Source organism: Lipophrys pholis, assembly GCF_963383615.2.
Source record: "Lipophrys pholis genome assembly, chromosome: 12".
In the NCBI taxonomy this organism is placed as follows: domain Eukaryota; kingdom Metazoa; phylum Chordata; class Actinopteri; order Blenniiformes; family Blenniidae; genus Lipophrys; species Lipophrys pholis.
Genome location: NC_137641.1, coordinates 29,571,396 through 29,590,078, shown reverse-complemented (window position 1 = coordinate 29,590,078; position 18,683 = coordinate 29,571,396). Strand labels below are relative to the sequence as shown.

The following is an 18,683-nucleotide window of genomic DNA, read 5'->3' as shown; positions in this document are numbered from 1 at the left end:
CGATGTTACCAGACATGAGATTTATTACCTGCAGTTTTCCTACAATTCTTCCTGGAGAGTGAGGTGCTCGGCAGCCTTCACGTTCACAGGAGACAGCAATTTTTACAACAAACAAAAAAATAAAATAAAGAGGATGGAGGGTGGGTGCGTCTGCTTGACTCGTGGAGCTTAATAATAATAATAATAATAATTAAAAAAAAAACCTGACGGTGTGACGGTGAAGGCACGTTGGTGGCGAGAGGCGGTCGCTGGCCAGGCGGCGGCTGCTTCCCTCGTTGGTCACAGTGAATTCAGGAAAAACCTCCAGGCTTTTCTGTGGTTCTTTATACAAAACAAGTGGTTGTTCAGTCGTCACTCGATAAACAGCCTCAGCGTGAAGAAGAAGAAGAAGAAGAAGGAGGAGTGGAAGAAGAGGAAGGGGAAGGAGGAAGAGAAGAAGAAGAGTCTTTGGCGGCTGCGAGCTTCATAAACTTTACAGTGAAAAGCACCGTGAGACAGTGTTTCAGTTCAACAGGAGTCCACAGTGTGTGTGTGTGTGTGTGTGTGTCAGTCAGTTCGTGTCTCGTAGGAGAGGGTCCTCCTCCTCATCATAATCATCATCATCATCCTCCTCCTCCAGGGTCCAAGTGCTTGTGTTTTTATTTGGTGTGGCGTCGCCAACGACTTTATTTTTCTGTCAAAACCACAAGAAACGTTTGTTACAAATCAATAAAAGACCTGATTATATTGTCTTGATTATAAAATATACACGAAACAAATTTAATTTTTTATTTTATTTTTTTTTAAACAAATTGTCAGAAGTGTTTTTAGGTGGCTACAGGAAGTTATATAAGCCCCGCCCCCTTTAACATTGTTACTCTAAAGCCCCGCCCCTTTAACGTTGCAATTCTAAAGTCCTGCCACCATTAATGTAATATTGTGACGCAATTCCCAAAGCCCCGCCCCCTTTAACGTTATAATTCCAAGATGGAATTCTCAAAGTTGATAAGCAAAAGATCTTAAAGTTCAGCCACAATATCAGAATTCCAAAATGTTTACGTGACATTTCTACGACACTTCTAGCATCACGCAATCTTTGCATCCGTACTCTAAACCATCGCACACAAAATCATAAAGGCGGCCATCTTGTTTGACTTTCTATGTCGCGATAAACACATTTCCTGAAAACATGTTAACACATTAAACCACTTCACAATGAGAGTGTGTGCATGCGAGTACCCACCTGGATTACCCATGATACTTTTCTCCTGCGTTTCAAAGCTGTGTTTTACGGACTCGTTACTGTAGGCCTAAAGGATGATCAAATCGTTTCACATGTAAGCCAAATAACAAAAATAATTGTAATAATAGTCGAGCATGCTCATGTGATTGAAGTCAGAGTCTGGGAGGAAGTGATCGTTGTGGTTAATTTGGAGGACATGCCGGCAAACATGAGCAGGATTTTTTTTCATTTTTATTAATAAATAGTGTGATTCAACTCAAAGAAATGAGACAGAAAAGATGAAAGACGTGATCAGATTTTGGTTTTTGTATTTTTTTGTTGTTACTTTAGCCTGGTTTCCACTTTACAGTACAAAATTGTGTAAAAAAAAAAATACATTTTAATTTGCAAAATAAGAAATTCTTTTTGCAAGAGTAGCTTTAAAAAAATTTCAATTGAATATTAGTAAAAAAAATTTTATAAAAAATAAAATTAGATGAAATAACTTTCAAAAGAAATGTTTGCAAAATTAAAAATATAGGTAAAATAAGAAATTTTTTGATATTTTGGTAAAATCCTTTGAAAAAGTGTATATATATATATAAAAAAAAAATATATATATATATATATATATATATATTTTTTTTTTTACAAAAATTTCAAAGAAATGTTGGTAAAATAAAATGAACAATTTCTTGAATAAATTAGGGTAAAATATATTCCACAAATTTCTTTAAAGTCCTTTACAAAAAAAAAATTATATATATATATATATATTCTGAAAATTAAAAAAAAAATTGGTAAAAATAAAAAAGTATATATAAATCTTTTCTTTAAATATGGGTAAAATAATCTGAATTAAGTTTTAAGACATTTTGATTGAAAGGAAAGACCAGATAGAACACAATTTTATTCATGAATGAAAATCTGGCAACTCTTTTGTTTGGATTTTGGCGTCGGACGGTTTTTACAAACCCTTTGTGGGATGAAGAACTCCTCTGTAAACACGGAGGACAAATGGCAGTGAAAACGCAGCGACACTCATTCCTGTCCAACAGGCGTCTGATAGCTCCTATCAGACCATAAAACCATCGCAAGTGGACTCGTGAACCTCCTACCACCACATTTATGGTCTCCGGGAATTACACAACACATCGGCTGATATTAGACGGAGCTCTTCTCCATCCGATCCCTTTTTTAATTTCCTCTTAATGAAGATTCGTAAATGTCAGACAAGATGACTCGATTCTTTTGCGTCACATTTCGGACTTCTTTTCCCTGTAATATTCACATTTAATGAGTCAGTCTGTCATGAAGTATTTTAGAAAGTGAAACTGAAGTACGCTCCAGACCCGGGCTGGCAGACATGCAGCCTTTGGTTAGTCCATTTTGGCCCAGAGAGTTTGTTCCGGCTCATACTAGAATAATGTCAAAGTGTAAAATGATTTTTTTTAAATATATATTTGATATGAAACTTTGGTTTTAAGGATTTGTTCTTCTCTCCAACATATAAAAGTGTTTTTTTTTTTTCTGAGCTCAAAAACTAGGTCCAGTTGTAAAGAAACAATTTACAATTATAATATATACGATGAGTTGAAGTCACATGGAAGGCTTAACATGGCGGAGTTAGAGTTTGTGGTTTATTTGCATTAAGGTTGTGAAGAAAGGCACTTTTCAGAAGGTTAAGCTGGTTAGAGTCAGAGAAGGGAAAAGTTAAACTGGTGTTAGTAGGAGAAGCGAAAAACCACGTATTTCCTGCAGATCACCAAGTATTTTCAAATGACCTTTTTATCTTTAATTAAAAAACAAAACAAGGTCATCATCACATACTATTTAAAATATTTTCCAGACTACAAGTGATTTAATTCTGTTAAGAACAGGAAACTAATTTATTCACATAATTTTTCATTCTTTTTTTTTTTGAATAACCTGATTATACTTAAGCTTTTTCACTAAGAAAAACTATATACATTTCTATTTTTAGATATCTGGCATGATATTTTACAGTGTAGTTTTGTTTTTCTTTTGTGCTACTATAGCAGCTTTCTGTCGTCATACAGTGACATCTAGTGGACAGATATATATTCTGTATATACGGAATATTTTGTTGATTTGATCTTTCTGCTCCCCTACATTAAGGACTTTGAAAACTTTTGTTCTGTATTGTTTTGTTTATCATCATCATCATCTTTCACAATAAAATAGTCCAGAAAATACGGTAAAATGCTTTGCCACAAAAACCGCAAAAACTATTAGCCAAAAAGAAAATAATTCTGTGAGGATTAAGCATAAACAAACATTTGTGATACTTAAAGAATTTTCCTAAAGACAATTTTAGTTAATTAAAATCATAACATTTTGTTTTTTTAAACCAGTAAACTTTCAGATTGAAATAAAATATTGAATTATTTGAAAAGGATTTCTAATCGTTGCTTTAACCATCATAACATAAAACGTATATATTTTAGAGTAGAAAATGATTTACCTCGTCAAGAAATAACGATTATTATTTAATTTTTTAGTCCAAGTTAGCGGATTGTGTCACACGCTTTACAATAAGTCGATATTCTATTAAAATAATCTGTAGTATCTCTTGGCGGGGCGCCAGGCGCCATGTCGTTATGGAGGGTTAGAACAGAGAGGACCGAGTCGACGCGGCGCTTTACCTTCTGCCTGTAAAGAACCACAGCGGCGATGATGATGGTGGCCAACCCCAGCGTGATGAAGGCGGACTGCATGACCACCAAGACCATGGGCAGCACCACCAGGTTGGTGTGGAAGGTGGTGAGGATGGGGCCGTCGATGTAGCCCCTCTGAGAGCAGACCACATTCAGCCCCGTTAAAAGGTTTGTTTTCTCCACCGACTCAGCAGTTTGGCTTCAAAACGGCTAAAGTGGGAAGTTTTCTTGATTAAAAACGTGGAACTAACGAAGCAAAGAGACGCCACAGAAATGTTGGTAAATAACTCGCATTTTATATTTTCTCTCCTACTTGTAGCATGCTAGCAAACTAAACGCGACATGTGCTTTTCTTGAGTTTTGTAGCTACAAAAGAGCAACTTGCTACCTGTAGCATGCCGTCAGAGTAAACGTGGTTTATGGTTTTCATGAGTTTTCTGGCTTTGTAGCATGCTACAAAGCTAGCATGCCGTCAAAGTAAACGCGACTTGTGGTTTTCGTGAGTTTTCTAGCATGCTACAAAGCTAGCATGCCGTCAAAGTAAACGTGATTTGTGGTTTTCATGAGTTTTCTAGCATGCTACAAAGCTAGCATGTTGTCAAAGTAAACGCGACTTGTGGTTTTCGTGAGTTTTCTAGCATGCTACAAAGCTAGCATGCCGTCAAAGTAAACGTGATTTGTGGTTTTCATGAGTTTTCTAGCATGCTACAAAGCTAGCATGTTGTCAAAGTAAACGCGACTTGTGGTTTTCGTGAGTTTTCTAGCATGCTACAAAGCTAGCATGTTGTCAAAGTAAACGCGACTTGTGGTTTTCGTGAGTTTTCTAGCATGCTACAAAGCTAGCATGTTGTCAAAGTAAACGCGACTTGTGGTTTTTGTGAGTTTTCTAGCATGCTACAAAGCTAGCATGCCGTCAAAGTAAACGTGATTTGTGGTTTTCGTGAGTTTTCTAGCATGCTACAAAGCTAGCATGTTGTCAAAGTAAACGCGACTTGTGGTTTTTGTGAGTTTTCTAGCATGCTACAAAGCTAGCATGCCGTCAAAGTAAACGTGATTTGTGGTTTTCGTGAGTTTTCTAGCATGCTACAAAGCTAGCATGTTGTCAAAGTAAACGCGACTTGTGGTTTTTGTGAGTTTTCTAGCATGCTACAAAGCTAGCATGCCGTCAAAGTAAACGTGATTTGTGGTTTTCGTGAGTTTTCTAGCATGCTACAAAGCTAGCATGTTGTCAAAGTAAACGCGACTTGTGGTTTTCTTGAGTTTTGAAGCTGAAAGTAGCGTAGCATGCTACTTTGTAGCATACAAAGCGTCTTCGACATACTATGTACAATGATGTGTCTTCACATGATTTTTATTGGTCAAGCTATTCAAAATGTATCTTTACTTTAGTACATTTCAGGGATTGGATGTATTTAGCGTCGGTGTTCCGCCGACTACGCTACTTTCCAGACGAGTATCGGTGCGAGTTCGACTCACCTCCTCGAACCAGATCATGGGCATCACCACCTCGGAAATCTTCCCGGTTTCCCTGCGGGGACGACAATCATTTAAAAGCCTGAGACGGAGGGAAAAGGAACTCCGACCGTAGTTACGCAAAAGGCACGGCGTTCCTTACGTGATTCCTCCGACTTTCTTCATGTAGAGGTTGAGCTGCAGCCGGATGGACACGTTCAGCGGGACGCCCGTTTCCTGCCAGGGGGAAAGACGAGGACGCGTCACACCAGAGAAAAAAAAAAAATACAAAAAAAAAAAAAAAAAAAGACACTGAAAATATTAAATCGATCAATGAGGCACCAAAGAAACAACAAAAGCAGGAAATCCTTCAATCTGCGTGGTGCGTTCAGGGACGGGTTGATTTACAGGAATGGAAATCTGGTTTGAGGCTCAGATGTTCAGAGTCGAATGTTTCAGACGGAGGAGGAATCATGACTTTGCAGCGTCAAATGCTCCTTTTTACCGTTTGGTGTTTTAAATGTCTGAGTGTGTGTGTGTGTGTGTGTGTGTGTGTAAGTTTGTGCTTTTTGAAATCCCCTTCATCTCAAACTGTTGGTCACTCTTCTTTTCCTCTAAACTCCATCCCAATTCAGCACAGTCACATTTTTCCATTTCATTCCGGAGCTTTCCGTTCGGTCGTGTCCTGAAAGAAGATTTCAGTCCTGATGTGTGGACATGTGGTCTGGATCAACAAGTTATCGTGACGTCCGGAGGAAAGACGACTTCACAAGGTTTTGTTTTTTTTTTATCCTAAATCCACATCGGGTCTGCTGGACTCTTCGGTGACTCGTTATAAAAGATGGTGAGCCGCAGCATTAAAAAGGTCAAAGAGAGCTGAACGGGACATTTCCAGTTAAATATTCAGTTTGAAGGCGATCAGTGTCGGTTGCCATGGAGACGCTCGCCGCTCAGTGTTTCACACAGCGATGATGCTACCTAGTTAGCAATCGACATGAGCCAACAGCTAACATGGTGGCGATGCTAACTCGGTCACGCAATCAAATGCGTGCTTTAGCGAAGGTCTGCGCTCCACCGAGTGTAGCTCTAGTTTTATTTTAAAGTCAGATCTGAAGTCCAAATTGAACTTTGATGAAAACTGCAAGTCTGTCGGCAGAAAGGGCGTTTTATTTAAAAAAAAAATTCTACTTTCTTAGCTCTATTATAGTGACTTTTAAAATGTTATGTTCTCATCCTGGTTTTTTTTTATCTCAGATTGCTTTAATTTCCTTGAGTTTTTTTAATTGTGTTTTCTCATTTATTCTTAGATGAAGTTGATGGAACGTTGAACCCTTCCTTGCTTTTTTTTGGCGTCACCTCCTGAAGCATTATGGTACAAATTATCAGACCGCCCATCCCGAAGCCATCGGAATTCTCATTTCCGCTCAAAAAGCCCCCAAAAAAAACCCCACGTTTTCTTTTCACGATGGTTGATCTCCGGCTTGTGTGTTTTTTCCCTCACATAGACGCGCTTCACGTTTCCCTGGGATCACGCCCTGTACTAGTACAACTTACTCTTATCGATCCAAAATGACCGCCCTTTACATATTAACTTGATATCAGCGGCGCTGACGGCACTGGCCCGATTTCTTTATTGGTGCCATAAAAACATTGCTATCCTTCTTTAACTCACAAAACAATCACAATTATAGAGGAATAGGAGCAATTCCCAATTACCTTATCGCTTCCTGGGCCGCGGCCAAAACACTTCGTAAGGTTTATAAAAGACAGTTGCGTAAAGTGCTTTTAGATTACCGAAGGTCTTTTATCGGTCGCGTTGACATACACGCGGGCGAGCGTGGCGAGATCAGGGTCATGGCCTCGTGCTTCAGGTGAGGTGAACACACACCTGTTCCTCAGGTCACCTCACCTCGACAATCGGACGACGTCTTACTAAACCACCCGTTCGAAATATCCTACGTGTCGAGGCCGATTCAACCGCCACAAGAACAAGAAGAAAGACTGGACACGCTCAAGGCCCCAGCAGAACCCATGAGAACCACCAAGAACAAGAAGAAAAGTAACTCCAAAACCCCGATCTCCAACCCTAGCCCATAACCCCAAAACCTAACCTCTTACCCCAAACCCTAAGCAAGGCAGTAGGGTACCCTGGGTAGTTGAATGCAATTGGCTGGTGTACCGTCGGAGGCGGGGCTTAGGCAAAGGTCAATACCAACTGCTAGTGTTTCATGCTACAGCAAAACAATGACCTAAAAACATAAGTCCAGTGGGTTTGGGACAAACTGGATGAAAGAGTAAAAGCAAAACAACCTACTAGTGCCTCACATTTCTGAAAACGTCCGATTTCCTGAGGAACAGCCGGAAGACTATTTAAGTTCCATTGTAGAAATAAACCATGGATGTGTTCAGCTGAGTTTAGGAGTCATTGGTCATAACTTAAGTGTATAATCGACAGGTGAGTCACGGCAGATCGAATAGATTAGGAAAGAAAAAAGAAAAGAAAAATAACACCGACAATCAACAGTTGCTCATGAATCAGATCAAGATAGGAGCTTTTTTAATCCTCCCTCACGCTTACATACATTTCTGGTGAGCTTGATGCATTACGGAGAAAAATCATGTTTTGTTTTTTTGTCCACCCGACAATTATAAAACAAAGTGTGATAAGCAATCTGCACACCTCCGGTCACGATCACCCCAGAATACAGTGACGGGAGACGTCAAGGTCAATCAGCTGAGCTGTGTGTGTGTGCGTGTGCGTGTGCGTGTGCGTGTGTGTACCGGGTGGATGTCGATGAAGAGGCCGTGTTTGTCCTCGGTGGGATTAAGACCCTGAACAAAGTCCAGCAGCACGGGATCGGCGTTGAAGAAGTGAGGATGAGAGATGAAGACGGGCGAGTCTGAGAGGAAGAGGAAGAGGAAGGGCAGCGTCATTCAGCAGTAACGCTAAACTCCTCACACAGTAACCGAAGTACAACTTCTAGAAAAAAAAACTTTCGTTTTCCTCCAAAACAATTAAATTCCTCCATTTTAAAAACCATTCTTAAAATTGGATTAAGAACTAAAGACCATTTTTTAATCCCAGAAATTCCTAAAAACATCTTGATTAAAATGTAAATAAATCATTAACAAAAGTCTGCATCACTAATAATTGAACATTTATTCATTTTCTTTGGCGTTGGAACAAATAAATCTGAACTTGTGAGGCAATTAAAGAGTAAAACATGTATATCAAAAATATAAAGTGAACTTTGATAAATGAGACTAAGTAAAGCAAGAAAATGGAAGATGGAATAAAATGTAATTCATAAAGTAATTCAAGTAAAAACAAATGACATTGAAAATATATAAATATGAGAATAGAAAAAAGTTGTGAAAATATAAACAGAATAAATAGCACCAAATAAACTACAATTGAATGTAAAATGTAATTTGAAAAAAAATAAAATAAAAAAAAAACACAATGAAAATGAGAATTTTTTTTCAATAAAAACAAATAATCTAAAATAAATTGACTAGAAAAGTCACAATAAAAATGTATAGGAAAATATGAGATTTTTTTATAAAAATATATCATTTATAAAATAATTCAAAACAAATAAAAAGAAACAAATTAAAAAAACACATTAAATTCAATAAAATCAGATCAAATAAAGCAAACTACAATAAAGTAAAAGCGGACTCACTGTGGCGGCAGCTGCTGACGTTGAGGAGGCCGGACTGCCTGCAGGGGCAGAAACCCTCGTTGGGGCCGTACGTGGTCCCGTTGGCGAACAGCGTCTTGGGCGCCACGTAGCGGTACAGCGGGATGCCGTGCATCTCCCCGGGGCGCTGGTACACCAGCTCCATGGACCTGAGGGGCGGAGGAGCCCACGCTGAGCGCGCAGCACATTCGTTTGTAAAGATGGAGGGCGAAGCGCCGCTACCTGCAGGCGTCGGGGCTGTAGAAGGGCAGCGTGCTCTCTTTGGTCATGAAGGGCGGCCACATCTGGCCGGCCGTGCCGTTGATCATGTTGGCCTGAGGCGTCCGCCAGTAGTTGAGCTGCGAGCGAGCAGAAGTGAAAACTAAAAAAACTTTGGCAAGTGCTCTGGGTGTCCGTTAAAACGGGGGCAACACAACTTTTTGAAAACCCTACAACTCTGTAAGTGGCTGAAAACTGAACTTCTTTTGAAAAAGCTCAGATTCCAGCTCCGTGGAAACGGAGGAAACTAGGGGAAAACACAATTTCGCGAAAACTCTAACTTCGCCTCCGTGGAAAAACGCAAGATTTTGTAAATGCTCCAATTCAATCTCCATGGAAACAGAGGAAAACGCAACTTTTCCAAAACATTGATTCTGTGTAAATGGTGAGAAACAACTTTTTTTTTTTTTTTTTTAAACAAGCTCAGATTCCATCTCCGTGGAAATGGAGGAAAATGCAACTTTTTGAAAATGCTCAAATTCCGTTTCCATGGAAACGAGAGAAAATAGAACTTTTTCAGAATTGCTTCATCTCCATGGAATCGGGGGAAAACAACTTTTTGAAAACTCTTTAACTTCGCCTTCGTAGAAAAACACCGCTTTCTGAAAACGCTGATTCTGTGTAAACGGAGGAAAGCAACTTTTCGAAATGGCTCCGACACCCGTCTCCATGGAAACGGAGGGAGCGTCCTTCAGCGTCTCACCTCTGTCATGCCGTTCCACGAGTCGACCTGATGCACCTTCCTGATGTCGTCCCGGCCGGTGAAGATTGTGAACAGTCCCGTGTTGGAATTATTGAACTGGATCAAGACAAGATTACTTTTATTATACAAAAAAAAAAAAAAAAAAAAAATACATAAGGTCGGTTTCCAATTATTTATGAAGAGAAGGAAGCAACAAATGAGCAACATACTCCTGCTCAAAATACTAAAAAGTGGCTCAGATCCCCTAAATCCTCCGCAGATGTTTACCACTGGAAGAACATTTTGTTCTTTCGTCAACCGTCCACGTAACAAAATAGAACCCCATTTCCCTGCATCAACAGATCGTAAAGCTGCAACAGTAGATCAGGTTCCTCCACACGCAGACGCGCGATAAATCATCCGCCGCACTCACTTCGGCGAAGAGTCCGAACTTTCCGGATGAGGGCAGCATGCCGGGCAGGTATTTATTGAGGAAGTCCACCAGGCCGCTGTCGTAGCCCCACATCAGCTCCCCCACCGTCTTGGTCAGGAAGGGCCCCTCCTTAAAGGTCTTGAAGGTGGAGCTGATGAGCAGCCGCACGGCGTACGGCAGGTTTTCCATCATCACCGCCGCCCCCTGACGAGCAAAAACAAAAAACAAAAAATGTAAATGCGGACGTTCTTTTAACGGCGCTTTAACGCCGTTCGGGTCGGACCAGAGAACGTTTCAGGGAGAGTCCGCTTCGCTTGGGCAGGAGTGGATGAAGCTCGCCCGGGGCCGTCTCTCAACATGCGGACCTGTGGCAAGAAACTCAGGAAGTCCGGGTTTGCAAGTATGTACTGGTCAAGTTGGCGGACAGTGTGAACCCGTCGGGGAGTATCAGCAGACGGCGCGAGAGGACGTGACAGAGCGCAGTGCATTCTGGGTAGTAAACAAGAAAAGCTAACAGGGCCAAATCAAAGACGCAGAAAGAGAACGTTGAAAAATGTGTTGTGGGCAGAGAGGAAGACTCATCGATATCTGGTCCGAAGACTATATATCGCGGTTGTTTGTAGCTAACAATTAGCCACGAGCTAATTAGCCTTTAACCATGAGCCAGCTAAAGGGGCGGGACTTTTGCCCATCAATAAGCCGTGTTTCTTCTTTACTTTATCTTTGGTCAGGGTTTGTTTTGGGCGACAGCGCCCCCCAAACGAGCAGCTGTTGTAATTGCGTGACGTCGTCCAGACGGTTTGGTCCCACGATGGGAAAGCAAACAATCAAACAAAAGACGTGAAAATGTTCAGTTTCTCCAAAACCCGACGATTAAAAAGAGTCAAAGTTCTCACCAGGACCAGCATGTTGGGGATGGTGACGACGTCGGCCTCGCTGCCCACGGACATGGACGGTTCAAAGAAGTAGCGTCGGTACTCCAGGTACGACACGGTGCCGTTATCGTGGAACGTGACGTTTTCTTTCTGAGCTTGTTTTCTGAAAAGAAAAGAAAGAAAAAAAAAAGTTGCATCGTTATCACGAGATCAATAAGAGTCGCTCGTTACCTTGAGCAGCACGTCAGACAGCCATAACGCCATGCTAACAATGCTAATAACCAGTTTAGCAACACGGAGAGGTGCTCATCCTCCAGCGAACAGAAGTTCAGTAAACTAGTAACTAGTGAAGCATAGACACTAGTATTGTTTTCTCTTCGATGTGTATCGGTATCGATTCAGGTATGGGTTTCTACTCAATATGGGTATCGGTACTATATGGGTATCGTATTGATCCTACCAAAGACAACCAATTGATTAAATTCTGAAATTTGGTTTGATCTTGCTGCTGGATATCGGTATCGATCAGATTCGGGTATCGGTTTTGATCCTACCAAACAACTCATTGATTAAATTCTGAAATTGAATCAATCAATTTAATCTGAAAACATGCTGGGTATCGGTATCGGTCCTATACGGGTATCGGCTTCTATTTCAGACAAGTATCGGTATCCATCCGACCAATGACTGATTAAATTCTGAAATTTGGTTTGATCGTGCTGCTGCGACCTGCGACGACTAAATAAAAACAAATGCAGTGAGCAATAACGTACTGATCAGAGCAACAAAACCCAAATAGAAGCTTTTCACGTTGCGCCCAAAGTTTATTAGATTCACAATCGAGCAGTGTAGCTAGCTGTGGACTTATAACGACTGCTAAAATCGCAGTGTGTAGCAGGAGGAAAGCTCCCCGTCCGGTTAAAATTAAAACAAAAAACACCCCGATACCATGTTCCAACAGCTCTTAGGACACAAAGTTACGCAACAACGCTCCTGTTTGGTTCTCTTCCACATCAACTGCAGTAAATGTCGGATAATATATGCATCTGGCTTGTACACCCCCCCCCCCCCCACCCCACCCCCCTTTAACTTTGGCATACAGTTCCTGTTACATAACACACTCTGGACGTCTGTTCTCTAAGCGAGTCCATACATCTTGGCCGCAGCCTATAGCTCCACGTTATGCAACAGGGGGCTTGGACGGCTGCCAATCGGGTCAGTGGGGAACAAACCCGACGGAGGAAGACCTGCATTTTTCCCCAAATACGAAACATCTGCATGGCGATACTCAGGTCAGGGGACAGAGTGTGCAGAACACAGGCTGCAGACGTCCGAGCTCCAGTTAAAGGAGTCGTCACATGTCCAGTGGGAGTGCGTGTGACATTTTGACTGGTACAGCCGAGAGGCGCGTGTTGATTGGCCGCAGGAACTGTCAGTAATGACGATGGCGTTCAAAGTTCATTCGCGGCTAATGGCTAAACAATGGTGGAGCCCCCCCCCCCCCAAGCGACGCACCCCGGAGATTTAAAATGAAATACAGTTTCTTTAGTCACGTTGGCGGCTAAATTTAACAGGTGATTTTATGATGACGGCAACACAGGAGCACAAGCAAAACCTCTGATTTTGGGAGTGCGCTTCCTTGTTAATGCTAGCAGCTAACTACTAATGTTAGCACTAGCAGCTAACCTCTCGATAGCCTGCTGAAGGAAAGCTTCTCTTTGATAACCTACAGTAGTTGACATCTTCCATCGCAGCTCAGAGCAAGTTGCCTTCCCCATCGGCTTGGGGTCGCGACTTTCAAAGAAGGCTAACCACTAGCGACGACTAACCGCTAACAGAGGTGGATTCATGACATCAGGTTCCTGTGGTGACGTCATCACAGGAGCACAATCAAAACCTCCCGTTTTGGAGGTGCGCCCCCTTGTTAGCGCTAGCAGATAACCGCTAAGTTAGCGCGAGCAGCTAACTGCGAGATAGCCAGCTGAAGGAAAGCTTCTCTTTGAGAACCCACAGTGAGGTAGTGGACGACCTAATCGCAGCTCAGAGCGAGTCGCCTTCCCCATCAGCATGAAGTCACGACCTTAAAACCAGGCTAAAACGCTAGCTACGGCGAACCGGGTCAGGCTAACCGCTAACAGAGATGGGTTCGCGATATCAGGTTCCTGTGGTGATGTCATCACAGGAGCACAATCAAAACCTCCCGTTTTGGAGGTGCGCCCCCTTGTGGCCGATTCTGGTTTGAACAAAGAGCCCAAACGGGGGGAAAAAAAAAAAAAAAAAAAAATCCAGATTTTCAGGAAAGTTTGAACCGATGCCCGACACCAACACGCGTGATTTAAACAGAGAAAACATGGGACTTCCGGGTGAAAACGCGTTTCACCTGTACACGTAAGGTCCTCGCTGCTCCACCATGGGCTTCTCGCCCCGCAGGATCTCTTTGGGGTTCAGGACGTTGAAGAAGTAGACGGACATGAAGAAAGGCACGGGGAGGTCCTTCCACATGCTGTAGGACATCTCATTCTGTGGGTCAATCATAGTGTTCTGCCAAAAAACAACAAACAAACACAAAACAACTAACTCAGTTTCATGCGGATTATCTGAACTCGGGGATTTTCCATACATTCTGATCCCCGAAAACAGAAATCAACCTACTAGTCGTACTTGTTTTTTGCCATTTAATCCGTATACTGCATCTCAATGGACAAATAGTCGTCTATGGAGGTGAAAAAAGTGCTTAAGGAGCAAAAATGTGAGTAATCTTCATTTTTAATAATTCAAGAAGATGAATCTTTCCAGCTGGTAAAATGAGAGAAAATGCAATTTTATTCTATATTTTTCACTCCTTCTCGATTATTTTCAAACGAATATCGAATCATTGGAGCAAACTTACACTGTGAATCGATTAATTTTATTTAGTTTAAAACTAATTAAACCTGCTAATAAAGGAAAATCGTCCGCGTCCTTATCAGACCTGCGTTCCGTCAGTGAGGTTATGTAACTCAGTAGGCTCACTCAAGTAAAACCTCGTGTTCTTAAAACCCGTTCGGTGACATTTTATTGGCAAATGTTTTTTCTTTTTCCATCAAAAGATGAATAACTACTTTGACACCAATTCTTGCCATTTCTGTGCAAAAAAAAAGGGAAATATTTCTCTGCAACTGTGCAATTATGAACTTTTATGGCATTACTTTTCTTTTCTGAAGTAAGTTGATAAGTGATAAGATAAAGTTTTATTGTCCCCCATGGTTAAATTTAAAGTAGAGTAGAACACACACACACACACAAACACACACACACACACACACACACACACAAACTTTATTGCACGGATATAAAAATCATTGCACCGAGTTACTGTTGAACTATAATAACCACCATTTCTCGGTTCCTGTTTTTTTTGTCTCAACGGCACGCAATAAGTTTTAAATCAGCGTCTTCGTGCTCATTATTTCCCCATCATGCTGAAAAGAATCCTACTTTAACTCCACATCTACACGCTCTCAAAGTAAACACACGTAACCAATCGGTGGGTCTGGGGGGGGGGGGGTGTCTTATTTACATCATAAGAGGATAAAATAAGAGAACGGGCTTTACAGTCAAGAACCATCACTTTATTTACAGATTTAAATGTGGGCTTATTTGGATAAAGCAAAATATTTAATTTCATATGAACGAACATTTAAATGAAAGATTTTATCAGCAATTTTTACAAAGTTTTCATAACTTTTCTTAGACAACTACTACATGAATGCGATAAATGAGTCATTTTGTGTTTCATCTGTACTATTTGTAATAATCAAGGATCTAGATTGTGTGAAAAAGTGTTTTATAGACGAGTAATTTTAGTTCCTGACGTGATGCAGCCTTCAAAATACTTACTTGTGAGCATTTACAGTAGTTCATTCTACATTTTCTTTGGTAGTTTAAGACTTGGTCAACATGTATACATAGAACCTGTTGGAAGGCAGCTGAACGAACTAACAGAAAAAGCAAAAAAAAAAAAAACAGAAAAAGCAAAAAAAAAAAAAAAAAAAAAAAAAAAAAAGGAAAGTTTAGTGAAATATTGATTCTTTATACCAATAATAAAGTCACTTTCACAGTTTTACTTCACTAAAACTGTGAATAAATGTATTTGGGGTATGTATAAAGCATTTTACCAGATTTATCACCGATGTTTGTTTTTAGAACTTTTCTTACACAACCACAAGCATGAATGCAAGAAATTAATCATTTTTGGATTGGATTTGTATTTGTCATCATTAAGGAGCTACATGTTGTGGAAAAAGTGATTTGTGGACGAATGACTTTTATTCATGATCCTGCAAAAATACTCAACTGGGTCATTAATTTACTGCATGCATGGGTTTTTCCTCATGTACCAGTGACGTTCCTGCGTTTTATCTCCACGCGTGTCTCCGATATGAAGCCATGCGTGCACCTGTGAGCAGTTAACTTTTGTTTGTGCAGGTACCGCCACGCAGGGCTCCTTGCACCTTTGTGCAGATACCTGTCCCTGCATCCTCCCGTTATCACAGATTGTGTCAATCACGTGGCTCATTGGAGCCCTTTGACACATCACCTGTGAACACTTGACTCAGCAGGTAACCACTAATCAGGCTAAAGAAAAAACAACAAACAAAACGCTTACCTTCGTGATCTGATTGTCTATGATTAATGGTCCTACGACAGCCATCACCACCCCGAAGGTGACGGTCACGACCCCCGCCACGATGAAGCCCACTGCCACTCTGGATTTGTTTACTGCCATGCCTGCCTGTGAGCCGGTCCCTGAACGCACCACGGCTGTTTGTTTACTTGGAGCGGAGCTAGCTAAAAAAAAGCCGATTTAACTGAGCGTTTCACCTCCCTCGTCAAGATTCTTCCCCAGAGCCGAGTGGAGCGTCTAATGCCGCGGTGAAGGTCCGCGATGCCGCCGGCTCTTGATTCTCTGATAGATGTAGATAACCTGCGAGCCATTGTCCTCTTTTATAGTCAGCGGAATACCGCCTCCGCCGCGCGGGGCATCATGGGAAGTGTAGTTTTCTAAAGGGAGGGGGCGGAGGAGGAGGAGGAGGAGGAGGTCCCAGTGGATCACCGTGTACCATAACGGAGAACAACTGGGAACATGGACATGGTAAAGCAGGAAAACTAAGTCAAAGACCTTTAAAACCACCACAAAGATACCAGAAACTACCACAGACACCAAAAATGACCAGAGAGACACCAATAGAACACAAAAAACTACCACAGACACCAAAAACTACCATGAACACACCAGAAACTACCAATAACACACTAAAACCCACTACAAAGACACCAAAAACTAATAATAATAATGACTTAGATATATATATATAGCGCTTTTTTCAAGACGTGGCTGCCATTTCGCACCAGCGGCGCCTCCGACCACCACCAACATTCATGCACCATTCCTATGAGGCCATGTGGGTAAAGTGCCTTGCCCAAGGACACAACGACAATGACTTGGATAGAGCGGGATTCAAATTGCCATCCCTCCGGTTATTGGACGATTGGTGAAAGACACCAATAAGACACCAAAAACTACCACGAAGACACCAAAAACTACCAATAAGACACCAAAAACTACCACAAAAACACCAGAAAGTACCAAAAAGGCACCAAAAACTTCCAGAAAGACCCACAAAACTACCACAAAGAGCCATTTTTGGAAAAAGATCACCATGTAACTACTTGAAATATGTGAAAACCAGAGGTACAAATACTACTCAAAGAAAGTATCCCAAAGACATGAAATCAGCGACAAATAAATCAATCAATAATAATAATAATAATAATAATAATATTAATCATCCTTTAGGAACTCCTTAGAGTAATAAAATACATTTTATTACAAAAAATGGAGCAAAAATATCTCAAAAACCTTCCTTGTCACTGCACCCTGTCCCAAGTGTCACTTTATGTAAATATATATATATATATATATATATATATATATATATATATATATATATATATATATATATATATATATATATATATATATATATATATATATATATATATATATATTTACATATATATATATATTTACATATATATATATATTTACATATATATATATATATATATATATATATATATAGTTACTATTGATTAACGGTTGTTACTGTCAATTCACAGTATTTAGTATTTAGTTTGTTTGTTTTACTTTCTTTATGTTTTGAAGTTGCGGAGCCGTACAGAATGAGTCGGTGGTCTCCCTGCTTTTTGGTGTTTCCTTGGGTTGGGGGTCGGTCATTATTATTGTTGTAAAGTTTCATACATTCAGTTGATATGTATATATTATCTTTGTTTAAATTTAAGTCAAAAGAAAAATACATGTGGGAGAGAAATCGAAGCCCCTGATGTGAGTGTGTGTTTAAAAAGAAAGAGTCTTCACCTTCGTGATCTGGTTCGTCATGACGCTCGACCCCACGATGAGGGAGATGAAGCCGAAGAGCAGCGTGAGGCTCCCGGCCACCAGGAACCCGATGGCCACCTTGGACCTGTCAATGGCCATGACTGTGGCTGAAGATGAGGAGGATGAGGAGGATGAGGAGGATGAGGAGGATGATCAGATGTGGAAATTTGAAAAAAAAAGAAAGAAGAAGAGAGAAGCTGGGTCCCTGTGCAGACGAGGAGGAGGAGGACGGAGAGCGAGCCGCTCCAGCAGCAGTGACGGAGTCAGAGAAAGCAGCAGGCGAGCGAGTCGCCTCTGTTTATACTGGGCTCGCTCTCCCCGCCCCTCCTCTGCCTACACCCCTCCACCCGCCCACCCTCCACCCCCACACTCCACCCCCCCCCCCCCCCCCCCTCATAAATCCAAGCCACAAATCAGTCAGAGGACATTGACAGATGTCAGGAGCCGTTATCATCCGAGGGTGAAGTGGGTTTGTTTCTGAGAGTCAATAAGACTGATGGTTCTGAACTCTTCAACCAAACACTGGACTTTTGACCGATTCCTGAAGAGTTTGTGGAACATGTTGGGTTTTTGAACCGGTTTAGTACTTTAGACTAAATTATGTTGGGTTTTTGAACCGGTTTAGTACTTTAGACTGATTTATGTTGGGTTTTTGAACCGGTTTAGTACTTTAGACTAAATTATGTTGGGTTTTTGAACCGGTTTAGTACTTTAGACTGATTTATGTTGGGTTTTTGAACCGATTTAGTACTTTAGACTGAATTATGTTGAGTTTTTGAACCGGTTTAGTACTTTAGACTGATTTATGTTGGGTTTTTGAACCGGTTTAGTACTTCAGACTGATTTATGTTGGGTTTTTGAACCGGTTTAGTACTTCAGACTGAATTATGTTGAGTTTTTGAACCGGTTTAGTACTTTAGACTGAATTATGTTGGGTTTTTGAACCGGTTTAGTACTT

At 41.0% G+C, this 18,683-nt stretch overlaps 1 protein-coding gene across 3 annotated transcripts; it reads right to left on the bottom strand.

The window, feature by feature from the left end:
• Nucleotides 1-17,999, bottom strand: scarb1 (scavenger receptor class B, member 1). 3 transcript variants are annotated; one of them, XM_080476275.1, is made up of 14 exons: nucleotides 15,932-16,320; nucleotides 13,664-13,824; nucleotides 11,305-11,446; nucleotides 10,409-10,612; nucleotides 9,997-10,092; nucleotides 9,258-9,373; nucleotides 9,018-9,184; nucleotides 8,113-8,231; nucleotides 5,495-5,568; nucleotides 5,356-5,407; nucleotides 3,868-4,014; nucleotides 2,177-2,199; nucleotides 1,223-1,289; nucleotides 1-673 (listed from the first exon to the last, which is right to left on the bottom strand). In XM_080476275.1, the coding sequence occupies exons 1-13, from the start codon at nucleotides 16,049-16,051 to the stop codon at nucleotides 1,268-1,270; spliced, it is 1,443 nt and encodes a 480-aa protein (XP_080332401.1). In that variant the 5' UTR covers nucleotides 16,052-16,320; the 3' UTR covers nucleotides 1-673; nucleotides 1,223-1,267. The 3 variants fall into 3 exon arrangements, with proteins under 3 accessions (XP_080332401.1, XP_080332400.1, XP_080332399.1); XM_080476274.1 differs by lacking the exons at nucleotides 2,177-2,199; nucleotides 15,932-16,320 and adding an exon at nucleotides 17,705-17,999; XM_080476273.1 differs by lacking the exon at nucleotides 2,177-2,199.
• Nucleotides 18,000-18,683: the final 684 nt, after the last annotated feature.